We start from the raw sequence: 12,389 nt of genomic DNA on the forward strand, positions 1-12,389 counted from the left end.
GAGACATCATATATAAATAATCTGTTCACTTAAAATATTTACAGATTTGTTAGAAAATTCAATATTAGTCTGTACAAAGAGATAAAGATATCATGTAAACTAAAACTTAAAAAAAAAACCAAAACAAAACAGAAGCAAGCCAAACATGGTTAGCTCCATGACAGAAAGACCAGTTTTCAGGAATCTGAGGCAGGAGGATTGCCATGAGTTTAAAGCCAGTTTGGGCTACAAAGTGAGACCCTGTTTCAAACAAAACAAAACAAAACAGTATAATATAACACATTGTACCATGATCCAAACTACAAACAAATGTAGCCAACTTAATCAAGAGCAAAGAAACAACTTCACACAAAGCAATCAGTTCTAAGCTATTATTTGGAGCATCATTTCATCACTGGAGGACAGCAACAAATGATGGGTTGTTAAAGTCCACATAGGCTGACAGTAAACTATAGTTAAAAAATAAAGTTAACATTTCCTGGTGATTTATGAAGTATTTTCAATGATACTGTGTCATTGGTTCACAAGAGAACATTCTGGATTTGATATTATTCTGTCTAATATTTAGGGGGCTATTAAGGTACAAAATAAGCTGCCTATACCCATTTTCAGGGTCAGGCTTCCCCTCCAGATGCACCAATTCCTCCTGGGCTCTTCTAGAAATCAAGGGAACCCAGGGATGAAATACGCAACCCCACAGGCGCTGTTCTCTTGTATTCTGGTTGCTTAAGGTGCCTCTTGTTGCTAACAAAATTGGCATGAGGTTCTTCTCCAATCAAAGGTGCCAGATGGATTGCTAAAGGCACAGCTGCCTACATATTCCACTTCTCCTTAGGAAAAGATAAAATCTAGTTCACCCCACTGAATTACGCCTGTCGAGCTGTTTCCAAAGCTCCCCTGGTGGAGACCCCGCATACCTGTTAGTACATCCCGCTACACAGTTTGCGTCTTTAGTGTCCCAAAGAAATTTTTGTAGCATTAAATATTGACGTTGTTTTCTGCTGTTTTCTCTTCCTAGGATGCAGACTTGAGCTTCCTAGGAGCCCAGGAGCTAGAAGACCCGGGGGACATGACTCATGCTGCTTTCAGACTTATCTTCCCCCTGCGAAGCTGGTCGTCTCAAAGGGCCTGAAACCCCCACTTCTTTCAGATGGGTTGTGCGTTGTGATATGCCTCTGTAGATTCAAGAAATAAATGGACCCAGCCTTCTAATTACGCAGACGTGTCCAAACAGCGTCGAATTCTAGGGAGAATGGAAGGGAGTCTCAAGCTGCACATGTTATGTGCTTTCCACAACTCCCCTGGGATAGTCTGGAAGCCTGTGGCTTCATAACTCACTGGACGGTTTGGCAGCTTTTCCTCTAAACAGAAAACTCAGATGCAGGAATCAAGTTCACAAAGAACAAAAGGTATCATGACTTAAGAAGAAATACATGAACCTTGGATGATACAACTTACTGGTCTTAGGATTCCAATTGTTACAAGACGTTTAGGCACAGGAATTGCAAGGATTTAGGCCCTGGTTCATTTGCTAGCATGAGAGCAGATGTGTTCCAAAGTCCCTTCTCCCCAGTGATGCCTGCTAGATCCACCCTTTGGGGGCCAGCTGCTCTATCCAGTCACATTCCTCTTCTTGAGGCACTAACAGCTTTTGCCATGGCATCTCAGCCTATTTCTTAGCAGGAGGAGCTCTGCTTGTCTTGAGTCTCTACCCTGCAAACTGTTGACTTTCGACAACAAATATCAGGCCTCTGCTCCTCCCAAACTCCCTTCTCCACAGAGACAGAGCTACTCTTCCTGGGGGCAGGGAATGTCTGCCCAGAGGCTCGGCCCAAACTTCGCTCACAGTTCTTTTACCATTGCCCATGATCACATTACCAACTGTCCTACAAGGACCCCACAAATGCATCTGCATCTTCTACATGTCTGAATTCTAACTCTGACCTCGTTCCAACCCCTTTCCTCTAAGGCTCTAGGTCCCATGGGAAGAATCATGTTTAAAACACAGGGGAAAATTATAAGGATGAAAACGACTTGCAGACCTCCCTGTGGGGGCTGGGAAACCCCACAGAACACTGTAACAGGAGGCCGCATTGCCAGGCCATGCAGAGGACCGTTAGCTGATGGCGCACCTGAGCTTCACATCCCATGGACCACTCAGTATGGTTTGACTTCTGTCTATGAATTCTTCAGCTGGGTGTGTTGATTCAGACCTACAATCCCAGCCCAGGAGAACGCTGAGTTTGAGGCTACAGACTTTCAAAACACAACAGCAGAAGCATAGGCGCTAACTCTAAAGTATCAACAGGTGGGACCATATGAGAATGAAAAGTTTCTGTACAGCAGAGAAAACCAGCAGAACACGAAGGCAGCCTATAGAATGGGAGAGAACCTTTAATAGCCACACTTAAGCAAGAGAATGAATACCTAGAAGTTACAATGAACTGCAGAATTTAAACACCAAGGAAATAAAACTATCACTCAAAAAACAGGCAGAGGATATGAATAGACACCAAAAAGAAGTACAAATAGTCAATAAGTATTTTAAAAGTGTTCAGTATCTCTACCCATTGGGGGAAAACAAATTAAAACTACTCTGAAATACCACCTCACCCCAGTCAGAATGGCTATTATCAATAAATTTGGCAACAAAAGGAGAGAAAGAAGCCCTTATTCCCTGTTGGTGGGGAATAAATATAGCCATTGTGGAAATCAGCTTTGAGATTTCTCAGAAATTAAAAATAGAACTACCATATGGCCCATTTCTCTTACTCCTGGGCACATATCCAGAGAACTCCATACAATACCATGGAGAGGTTTACATGTCATATTTATTGGTGCTTCATTCACTACAGCAAAGAATTACAATCAACACAGCTGTCCATCAATACATGAATGGATAATGAAAATTGGTGTATGTGGCTGGAGAGATGGCTCATCACTTAAGAGCCTTGTTGCTCTTGTGGAGAACCTTGGCTCAATGCCAAGTACCCCGACATAGGGTCACAAGTATACACAAATCCAGCTGCAGGGGATTCAAGACCCTCTTCTGATTTCCATGGGTATCAAGCACTCACATGGGGCACAGATATACCTGTGAGAAAATCATTCATACACATAAAATAAAATAAATCTTAAAAAGAACACACACACACACACACACACACAATTTATCTCTAAATAAAAATAAAAACACAAAATTTCCAGGAAAATGGATGAACTGAGAATGTATTAATTAAGCAAGGTCACACAATCTCAGAAAGAAGAGAAGCATGTTGTCCCTCATACACAGAATCTCATCAATAAGATATGTGTGTACATAAACAAAGGGACATATAGGTACAGTACAGTATTTCAAAAAGAGAAAAAAAGCTAGACATTAGGGGATAAAGAGAGACTGAATGCAGTCAATGGATATGACTTATAAAATAGGATATAAAACTAAACATTTTGTAGTTCTAATGCTGTTATGGATTTTTTTTTATTTCTGGTGGTACCTAAGTCGATAAAAATATATTAGATTTGGAAAATATAAAAATACAGTATGAAACTCTTTCAGTATGAAGATTCCCTTTCAAATGGCCACTTTAACTGTACAGAGTTCATTGAGATATACAGTTTGGGAATCTGGCTAATTTTGGTGTGTGACTCCCCCCAATTTTTAAAATAATGCATTAAATAAATTGTAAAATACTTTAAAAAGAAAAAATAAATTAAAGTAAGTAGAGTTGGTACTAGAGAAAATAGCTCAGTAAGAAAGCTTGCAGTGTAAGGATGTGAACCTGAGTTCAAATCCCAAGAAGCCATATGGGAAGCTGCATTTCTACCTCTAACCCCAGCTCTATGGTGTCAGAGACAGGAGGATCACTGAGTAAGGTGGAGAGGGACAGAGCAGAACACTTGGTATTTTATTGGCCTCGTGGGCATGGGCAGGGGCACAGACACTGGCACACATCTACACACACAAACACATACACAAATAAAGATAATAAATACAATAGTTAAAATAATGGTTCCAAAATTTTAAAAGTGACACATACCCCACATCTGGGGAAACAGTGTGGAAATATGCAGAGGAGAAAAGCGACCCCCACAAATCACCCAGTTCTCGCTGCTTTCCAGTTCATCACCCACTTACAACCGCCCTGCCCTTTGAATGTTAATGACCCTATCAATCGTTCTTCACACCCGTTTCTGTGTTAGTCAAACATTTGCCAAATACACATATTTATATATGGGAAGAGGTAATGGTGGTTTTACAAGAAACAAGAACATGTTATTTTGTAACTTGTTAGAAGTCTATATTGGTACTTTAGATAGGGTCATACTATTACAGTAGAAAAGTGTGTTACAATTTAAACATGTTTCCATTGGTGGACACTTTTTTAGATGTTTTGAAAGTATACATATTGCTACGGGCCCAGCAAGATGCTTAGCAGGTAAAGTGTCTGTCATGCAAGCCTGATGACCTGAAGTTATCCCCTGGAGCCCACATAAAGGTAGACGCAGAGAACTAACACCACAAATCAGTCCTCTGACCTCGTGGCCTGCATGCCATCTCCATCACTCACATGCATACAAATAACAGTCACAATAATGATAATAAAATTTAAATCAGTGTAGTAACTAAATGTATGCATTTAATCATTCATTTAAGCTAAGTTCTTAAAACTAGGGTCACTAGATTAAATCTACTAATAATTTTAATGATGACCCTTTAATATCTCCTGTTAATAATTCAGTTATTATAGTCTAGATATAATAAGGTATATATGATTTCTGAAATCTCTCTATTCACAACTACATGTAACTTTCTATGTACTACACAATTTCTGAAGTTAGTTAAATATGTGTCTATATGTCTTTTAATATCTGGAACTTCCTTAAATTTCAGCAAATTACATCAACCCTCAATGCTTATATTCAAAGAATTTATATATATTCCACATAATATAAACCCAGAGGGAAACCAAAGATTTGACAGAAGAATCAAATACAATATACTCTTTTTACATGAGTGCCTCTCAATTCTAAATAGGCTGACATTAATTACATCTTTTATGAGCACAAGAATTGGTCAAATGATTTCAAAACCAAGAAACTCTGTGCTTGAGGCATGTGCTTCCATCACCTCACCAACTCTAAAGACCAAAAATCATGTTTGTTGAACCACACGAGGAAGACTGGATTTTTCTCTCAGTGTGGTGAGACCACTGTCAAGTGACGCTTGTGCCATTAAAACGGTTCATTTTAGATCAAAGGTAAATGAAAACAGAAAATCCAAAAAGAATCTCAATGCTAAGCCCCCCAAACACTGTTATGTAGGCTAGCATAACTAAAAACCTCTCAAAGTTAATTTAAGGAAATACGTTTCTCAAAGGCTTGGCAACATTCAGTAGCCTCTACCGAAGTAAAGTCCTGTAAATCCAGTATAAAGTGATCAGTAGAGGGGTCCGTGAAAAATCTGGCCATTCTTCATATTTAGTATATATTCTGCTTGATTATATTGTCAACATGTAAGAAATTCCTGTGTACAGGGCATGGAATGGAGAGTTATAGAATTTATGAAGTCAACAGGAGACGGCTCAATGGCCTTTGTGATCCCTCTATGCTATGCCCTGTATGGCTGGCAATGGCACTGGATTTAAATGCTTGGTCTTGTAAGTTGTGGGTTTCACTTTCGACTCAAAATTAACTTCTTGCTGTAACTCTGGGGTCTTCCAACTAGAAACAGGCCTTTTGATTGAAAATAAATGAAAACCTGAAAATAATCCAAATGCTAAACCCCAAGGAGTTCATCTCGTACTTGAGTAATTAATGAGGGCTTTCAATTATCTTGCTCTCATCACTTCAGTGAATAACCTAGCTGTTATTTCCACAGGAAATACATGTCCACAGACCGTAAACTCAATCTAGTTAATAGCTAACTTGGGGAAAAGGTGGGAGTTGGAGACAGATGAAGGACCATTTACTTACAGGGTGAAGGTAAATGAGTTACCTCTGGACAGCCAGCTGCTACTGAGAACTCTACTGAGACCGAGAAGGGGGAAAATGTGAGAAGCAAGGCAGAAGCAGCCAGAAAGAAAAAATTCCCCCTATCTGAACTTACTGCAGGAATAATTAAAAAAAAAATGGCAAGGACTCTGGCTACAGAAGGGAAAGCGAAGAGAAGAAATGGGAAGAAAAGATATGCCATAGATAAAAGGAGCTACTAGATTTCTCCTAGATCTCTCCCTCCTCAACGCTTCTCAAGAAGGAGTCAGTAAGATAGGGTTGGAGTGTCTCGGGATAAAGTCTAAGAGATTCCATCTGAGACAGAAACCCTACTCTCCCACTTCATTCTCCTCCTGTTTTCCAACTCCTTCTATAACGTTAGATGCATAGGAGGTCTCCATAATGAAGGAATTCTGTGATGTTTTTTTCATTTTTGATTGTTGAGACAGGGTTTCTCTGTGTAACAGGCCTGGCTGTTTTGGAACTTGCTTTGTAGATCATGCTGGCCTTGAACTCACAGAGAGCTGCCTGCCTCTGCCTCTCGAGTGCTGGGATTAAAGGTGTGCACCACCATGCCCAGCAACTCCCGTGATTTTAATAACTGGCTCCTAAAAGTACTAATTAAGATCTCAGTGGAAGGCTGAGCCAAAGTGAAAACAGTGATCATGCAGTTGTTCATGATCAACTGCAGGGAGAAGCCACATGGAAAATGGAGCCATTTGCTGAATTTTTCCCTCACTGGGTTAACAGTCAATCGCCAACAGAAACTGAATGGCTTCCTATGTGCTTACAAGCAACTAACCTTAATCCAGACAGAATGTGGATTTTATATCATTGGAGACTGCAATAAATGACAGGACAACCCTAAACTAAGGGATAAACATCTTCCAAAATGTCAAACATACTCAATGCAGAGATTCTGGATGAGGAGGACACAGAACCCTAGAATATGATGTCATTTCTAACTCTTGGTTCCTTTTCCTGTTGCTCTGATCATACACCATGACAAAAGCAACTTAAGGGAGAAAGGTTCATTTAGGCTCAGAGTTCACCATGCGGGCAGGCCAGAGCAACAGGAACTTGAAGCAGTTGGTCGTATTGCATCCACAACCCACAAGCAGAGAGCAATGAATGAATATATGCCTGTGCTCAGCTTGCTTTGTCCATCTTATATGGTCCAGGATTCCCTGCCAAGGGAGTGGTCCCAAACACAGTTAAGATAGGATCGCGAGGAGTGCATCCATCCATTGAGACGGTGGGACTGATCTAATGGGAGATCACCAAGGCCAGCTGGACTGGGACTGATGGAGCATGTGATCAAACTGGACTCTCTGAATGTGGCTGACAATGAGGGTTGCCTGAGAAGCCAAGGACAATGGCACTGGGTTTTGATTCTACTGCATGGACTGGCTTTGTGGGAGCCTAGTCTGTTTGGATGCTCATGTGCCTAGACCTGGATGGAGGGGGGGAGCTTGGACTTCCCACAGGGCAGGGAACCCTGACTGCTCTTAGGACTGGAGAGGGAGAGGGAGGGGGACGGGGACCGGGAAGGGAAATGGGAGGAGGCAGAAATTTTTGATAAATAAATAAAAAAGAAAGAAAGAAAGAAAAAAGATAGATCTCCCCACACGAATAAACATAATCAAGATACCATCCACAGGCATGTCCCAAGGCCCATCTCCAGGTGAATTTATACTGTTAAGATGACATCACCACTACTCATAGCAGAACCTTCAGAATTAAAGCAACAATTCCACACTCTGCTTCCTCCTCTAACTCCACTCAGCTCACTTGCCAAGTGAGTCCAAGTTGCCAGCATCCATGCTGAGAAAGTATTTTCATTACTAGAGTTTTGAAGCACACGCTATGAATTTTAGAATTCTATGACTTTCCTTTGGAGGCAAAAAGCAGTGAGTTTTACCAAACTAAACTCGATATATTGAAGAAGCAAGATGGGAAATTAAAATAAAAGACACCTCCCTGCCTCAGGGACATAGAGAAATTTATAAACTGTCACAGATTCAAGAGAAGCTGAAAGTTTTTTGGAAACTCTTCTTTTCTAAATCAATATTTTTATCTCAAAATTTTTCACATGAGTTTTCTATAAATAAAATTCCAGTACCCCCGAAGAGATGATATATCGTATTACAAGTTATTTTCTGATCTAAGACGCTGACCATGTGCTGCTGAAGCACTGATCACCTGCACAGCGGCATACAAAACGCTGAATGTTTGAGCACACGGGCTTGGAAAAGGTCAAGAACAAAGGATTGGGACTCGCGATTGAACACTCAAAATTATTTTCCATGTAAAAATTTAATCACAGCAAGCAGACTAGTCAGAGGAGCTCATTAGCACCTTATGCATGGCTACTCCAGTCAGAATAGCAACCTATAAATAAGACATTCTTGACATTCAACAGCTGCTTTTTTGGGTGACTACATAGCAAAGAAAAGAAAACCTGAACCAAGTTCCTTTTTCCAAAAAAGAAAACCGTGTCTTGTTTTCAGAGGTAGGGTTTCACTGTCAAGTCCAACTGGCATTAAACTCTCCCTGTAGTCCAGGCTGGCCTTAAATTCTCTCTGTAGCCAAGGCTAGCCTTAAACTGGTGGTTACCTACTCCAGCCTTCCAACTGCTAGAACTATAGGCATGGGCCAGCACACCATGCACCCAAATAACTTCATGTTTGATTGGATGCTTCCTTTCTGGTAACAAAAGTGTTTTTTTTTTTTGTTATAAATCATGACACAAAACTACAGAAAACAAAACCAAACCTCCAGACATATGAGTAAAAACAGCATGTCTCTGTCCTTCTTCTTAGAGATTCCCTAGAATGACATCAATAGCATCACCAGTAGAATATAGGTTAATGGGCCAATTACTCAATGCTGACATCAAAGGCAAAGACAAGCTGCTGCCTCTCTGCCTGCTCCTTTCTGAGTCTGGGTGTTAAGCAATCTTGGAGGCAACTTTATGTGCCACAAAGAAATAAACAAACAAACACACAAACAATGCTTAAAAACTCATACAAAGTATTGCTTCTAAAAAGCAAAACTGCACTCTTAGTTCTCTGGATCAAGAGTATCTTTGCCATTCCCACACCCCATGCACAAATCCCAGTCTCCTTGTTACCAAGTGAATGGACAGCTCGAGGAATATCAGTCCATTGTTAACCGGCTAGTCTCGCAACAGCAGAAGCGGAACAATTGCAGTTGAATCTCCCAAATGCAAATCAAAAACAGCTTAAACAGAGACTAACCTGGTGGTGGCTGGTACTGAGGTGGGGCTGTGATCTTCTCTGGCCTCAAGTTTTTTTCTGAAGGTTCCTCAGATACCAGCCAAGTTTGGCTTGCCCTGAGGGAAGGCGGGGTGCCTCCTTTGGTCTCCGTGACCTTTGTAGAAGATGATGGCTCCAAGGTGGCAGCAGAGGGAAACCCAGAGGAGACAACGTTCTTCCTACCAGGGCACTCATTCAGCACAGCTTCTCCCTCACTAGGCAGTGGAGGAAGCAGGAGGATCCTGTGGTGCTGCTGAGGGCTGGGGCACCTTGGAGACAGAGGCGAGGGAACAGGTGACAGCCGTCTGTGTGCGCTGGACTGAGGCGATGAATTATTAAATACCATGCCGAGAGCTGTTGGTGCTTGGGGGCTTGGTCTCCTCTCATCGCATTTGGGTTGTGGGGAATCAGGACCTACAGCATGGGGCAGATCCAGAAGCAAGAATTTATGGCAGCTCTGGGGTAGCCCAGTTTTCCTTTGGCTTCTAGTTTCTGGGAAGGTGTGGGTGGCCCTTGTGTTGAGAGAGAAGCCTAGTGTTTTCCCCTCGGTGGCTTCATCTAACTTCTCACTCTCTATCACCTTCCGGAGAACCTTGTTCACTGCCCCCTCGGTGCTGGCTGCTTCACTGGGAATGGAGGCTCTTTCTGCTGCCAAGGGTTGCAATGACTTGACCCTTCGCTGCTCCTCCCCCAGTCTCCTGGAACTTTGAGTCTCATCCTTAGCTCCTGAGAGGATGAGGAAGTCAGCCTTAGGGATAAACTCAGTTTGGGTCTCTGAGCAAAAGGCAACCCTTCCCTCACCATCAGGATGAGCCCTAACTACTCTCTGGACTTGAGCAGACGGTTCCTGGACCTTGGCCACCACTTTGGAAACAGGCTTCTTCCTGCAAGTCCTTTCCAATGACTTTGACTTCGGAGTCCCACCCCTCTCTGCCCCTGGATGTTTCTCATGGCTTTCAGGCAAACTTGAAGGCTGCTGCTCCCGAGGACTTTTGAGCTGCTTTCCTATGCCTGCATCTCCTACCTCGGCGAGGCTGCTGTCAGGGGACAGAGGTCCTTCAAGATCAGTATCTTCTGAGGTCTTCCCAGAGCTCCCGAAACCCAGGTCTGCATCTGGTGTCCTGAGGATGCTGGCAGGGCAGCTCTCTCTCCTCCTCCGTGGGGAAGAGGAAAGTGTTTCCCGAGGAACTAAGTTTCCTCTTTCTTCTAGGAGTCGAAGAAGATTAGGCCTAACTCCAGGAGGAGGAAGGGAGCTACTGGAACAGACCTGGTCCTTCCCCATCGGAGGAGCTGATTCCTGGCGGCCACGCCCTTTCCTCCTGGTTCTCTTCTGCCGGAGCTCCTCAGGGCTCTCTCTCCTCCTGCCAGACCTCCAGGGCTTTTTGCTCCCTTGGGCGCTCCTCCTAATGAGCGAGTTCACAGGGAGCTCCCTGCTCCGGTTGCCAGCTCTTTGGAAGCAGTCGTCCTCGGGGGCCAGGGTCACAGACAGCTCCTGCAGATTCCCTTCCTGGTTCCCCATTGAAATGCCCAGAATGTGTTCTGACCTCAGCAGACTGTCCAGCAGCCTCTCCCTCTCGGCTGTGAGCTTGTATAGCTCCGTCAGAATGTCTTTCGTGGGAGTCTGTTTGAAAAATATGTCGCCGGGATGCTCGTTCGGCTGCTGGCTGAGGCTGGTGATGTCTGGCCCCTCCCTGACTTGGTAGCAGTTATGAAAAGCGTTATTGGATCTGTCTAGAGTTACAGTGCCCTTGTACGAAAATCCTCTGACTTCCCCCTTCGGAAGATAGAAGCTGATATAGCAGAGTTCAGTGACCGGGTTATGCAACTGGAGGGTGCAGTGAGTGCCTTCCATTATGCCTACCTAATTATTCATGCTGTGGAGATGCTGGTCTGTGGTCAGCTCCAGTGGGGAGGCATGTGATGGTGGCTAGGCAGGACAGGCAGCTGACAGTCCTCTCCCACAACCAGGCTGCCTGTTAGAGAAACACAGGAGGAAAGCAGCTTGTCTGACAGAGTATACACATCACGGGGTAACATCAATCACAGCATAACCACACTGCTCCTTCCGTTCTAGCCAGGAGCCTGATGGCAGCTTAAGCTCCTACCCACCTTGGCCCGGAGGCTTTCCTATAGCTAAGTGGTGGGAATCTTAGCTATAAAGGGATCTCACTTTAGCCCCAGGACAAAAGTTCCCCTTCCTCACTTGGGAGACCCGTTTGCAGGCTACAGTCAGCCTGTCGACTTTCCTTGGAGTACAGCGTCTATCCTTCTGCAGGACAGCGATTGAACTTTCCAGGAATTCTGGGAGAACAGGACTTTGAGAACCTTAGAAATGATCGTTGTTTTAGTGACTCGTGTTGGGAATATTATTTTCAGAGATGAGAAGCTCTTGTTATCACAGAAAGCATTCTAAGATGCTCTTACACTGAAGCACAGTGTGAGGTGGCAGTAGTACTAGATCAGATTCTGAAGACAGATGCCGTTTCAGGCCTGCCTGACCTCGCAAAGCTCTGCACAAAATATACGATGTTTTATATTTAAAAGTTTAAAATTTAGTAACTCTGGAGCCTTAATCAAGTTTTGTTGCGTTTTGAGATAGGTCTTGCTATGTAGCTTTGGCTGATCTGGAATGTGCTATGTAGACTAGGCTGGACTTAAACTTGTGATGATCCTCCCTCCCTCTGCTGCCCAAACGCTGAGAACAGAGGTGTGCACTAACATGCCCAGCTAGATTTTGTTTCGTAATGTTTTCCCTTTATACCTGTTGATTATTTGAAGCCAAGAGGAACGGCAGAGAGAAATACTGCTAGTTCTTGGAGATTTTTAATTACTTGATTATAAAAGTGGTTAGAGATGTCAGGGGAGTGGTGAAGGTGGCCTCTGCTTTATGTGACTTGAGGGGGTTCTCAAACTTGTCATCACAGTTAACACATCCACACACAACTCTACGCTGTAGCATCTCATCTCATTTCTTGAGTTAATATACCACCCAGCCTTCAAGTTGCCCTCAGTTAAAGGACACCCCCCAGGATTAAAAAAAAAAACAAACATTTAACCACTGATGTAGTTTTAAAATTACTTTCCACAAGTGTTTTTTTTTTCTTAACTAGTTTTAAA

General features: G+C 43.1%; 1 protein-coding gene across 2 annotated transcripts in view; it reads right to left on the reverse strand.

The window, feature by feature from the left end:
• Fmn1 (formin 1) overlaps positions 1-12,389 on the reverse strand; it is a 366,255-nt gene that overhangs the window by 321,525 nt on the left and 32,341 nt on the right. For both annotated transcript variants that reach the window (XM_085696503.2, XM_085696502.2), the window contains exon 3: positions 9,255-11,245. In XM_085696503.2, the coding sequence (XP_085552629.2) occupies positions 9,255-11,124 (1,870 nt within the window). In that variant the 5' untranslated portion in view covers positions 11,125-11,245. The remainder of the gene's footprint in view (positions 1-9,254; positions 11,246-12,389) is intronic.

Source organism: Myodes glareolus, chromosome 10, assembly GCF_982192425.1.
Source record: "Myodes glareolus chromosome 10, mMyoGla1.1, whole genome shotgun sequence".
NCBI lineage: Eukaryota > Metazoa > Chordata > Mammalia > Rodentia > Cricetidae > Myodes > Myodes glareolus.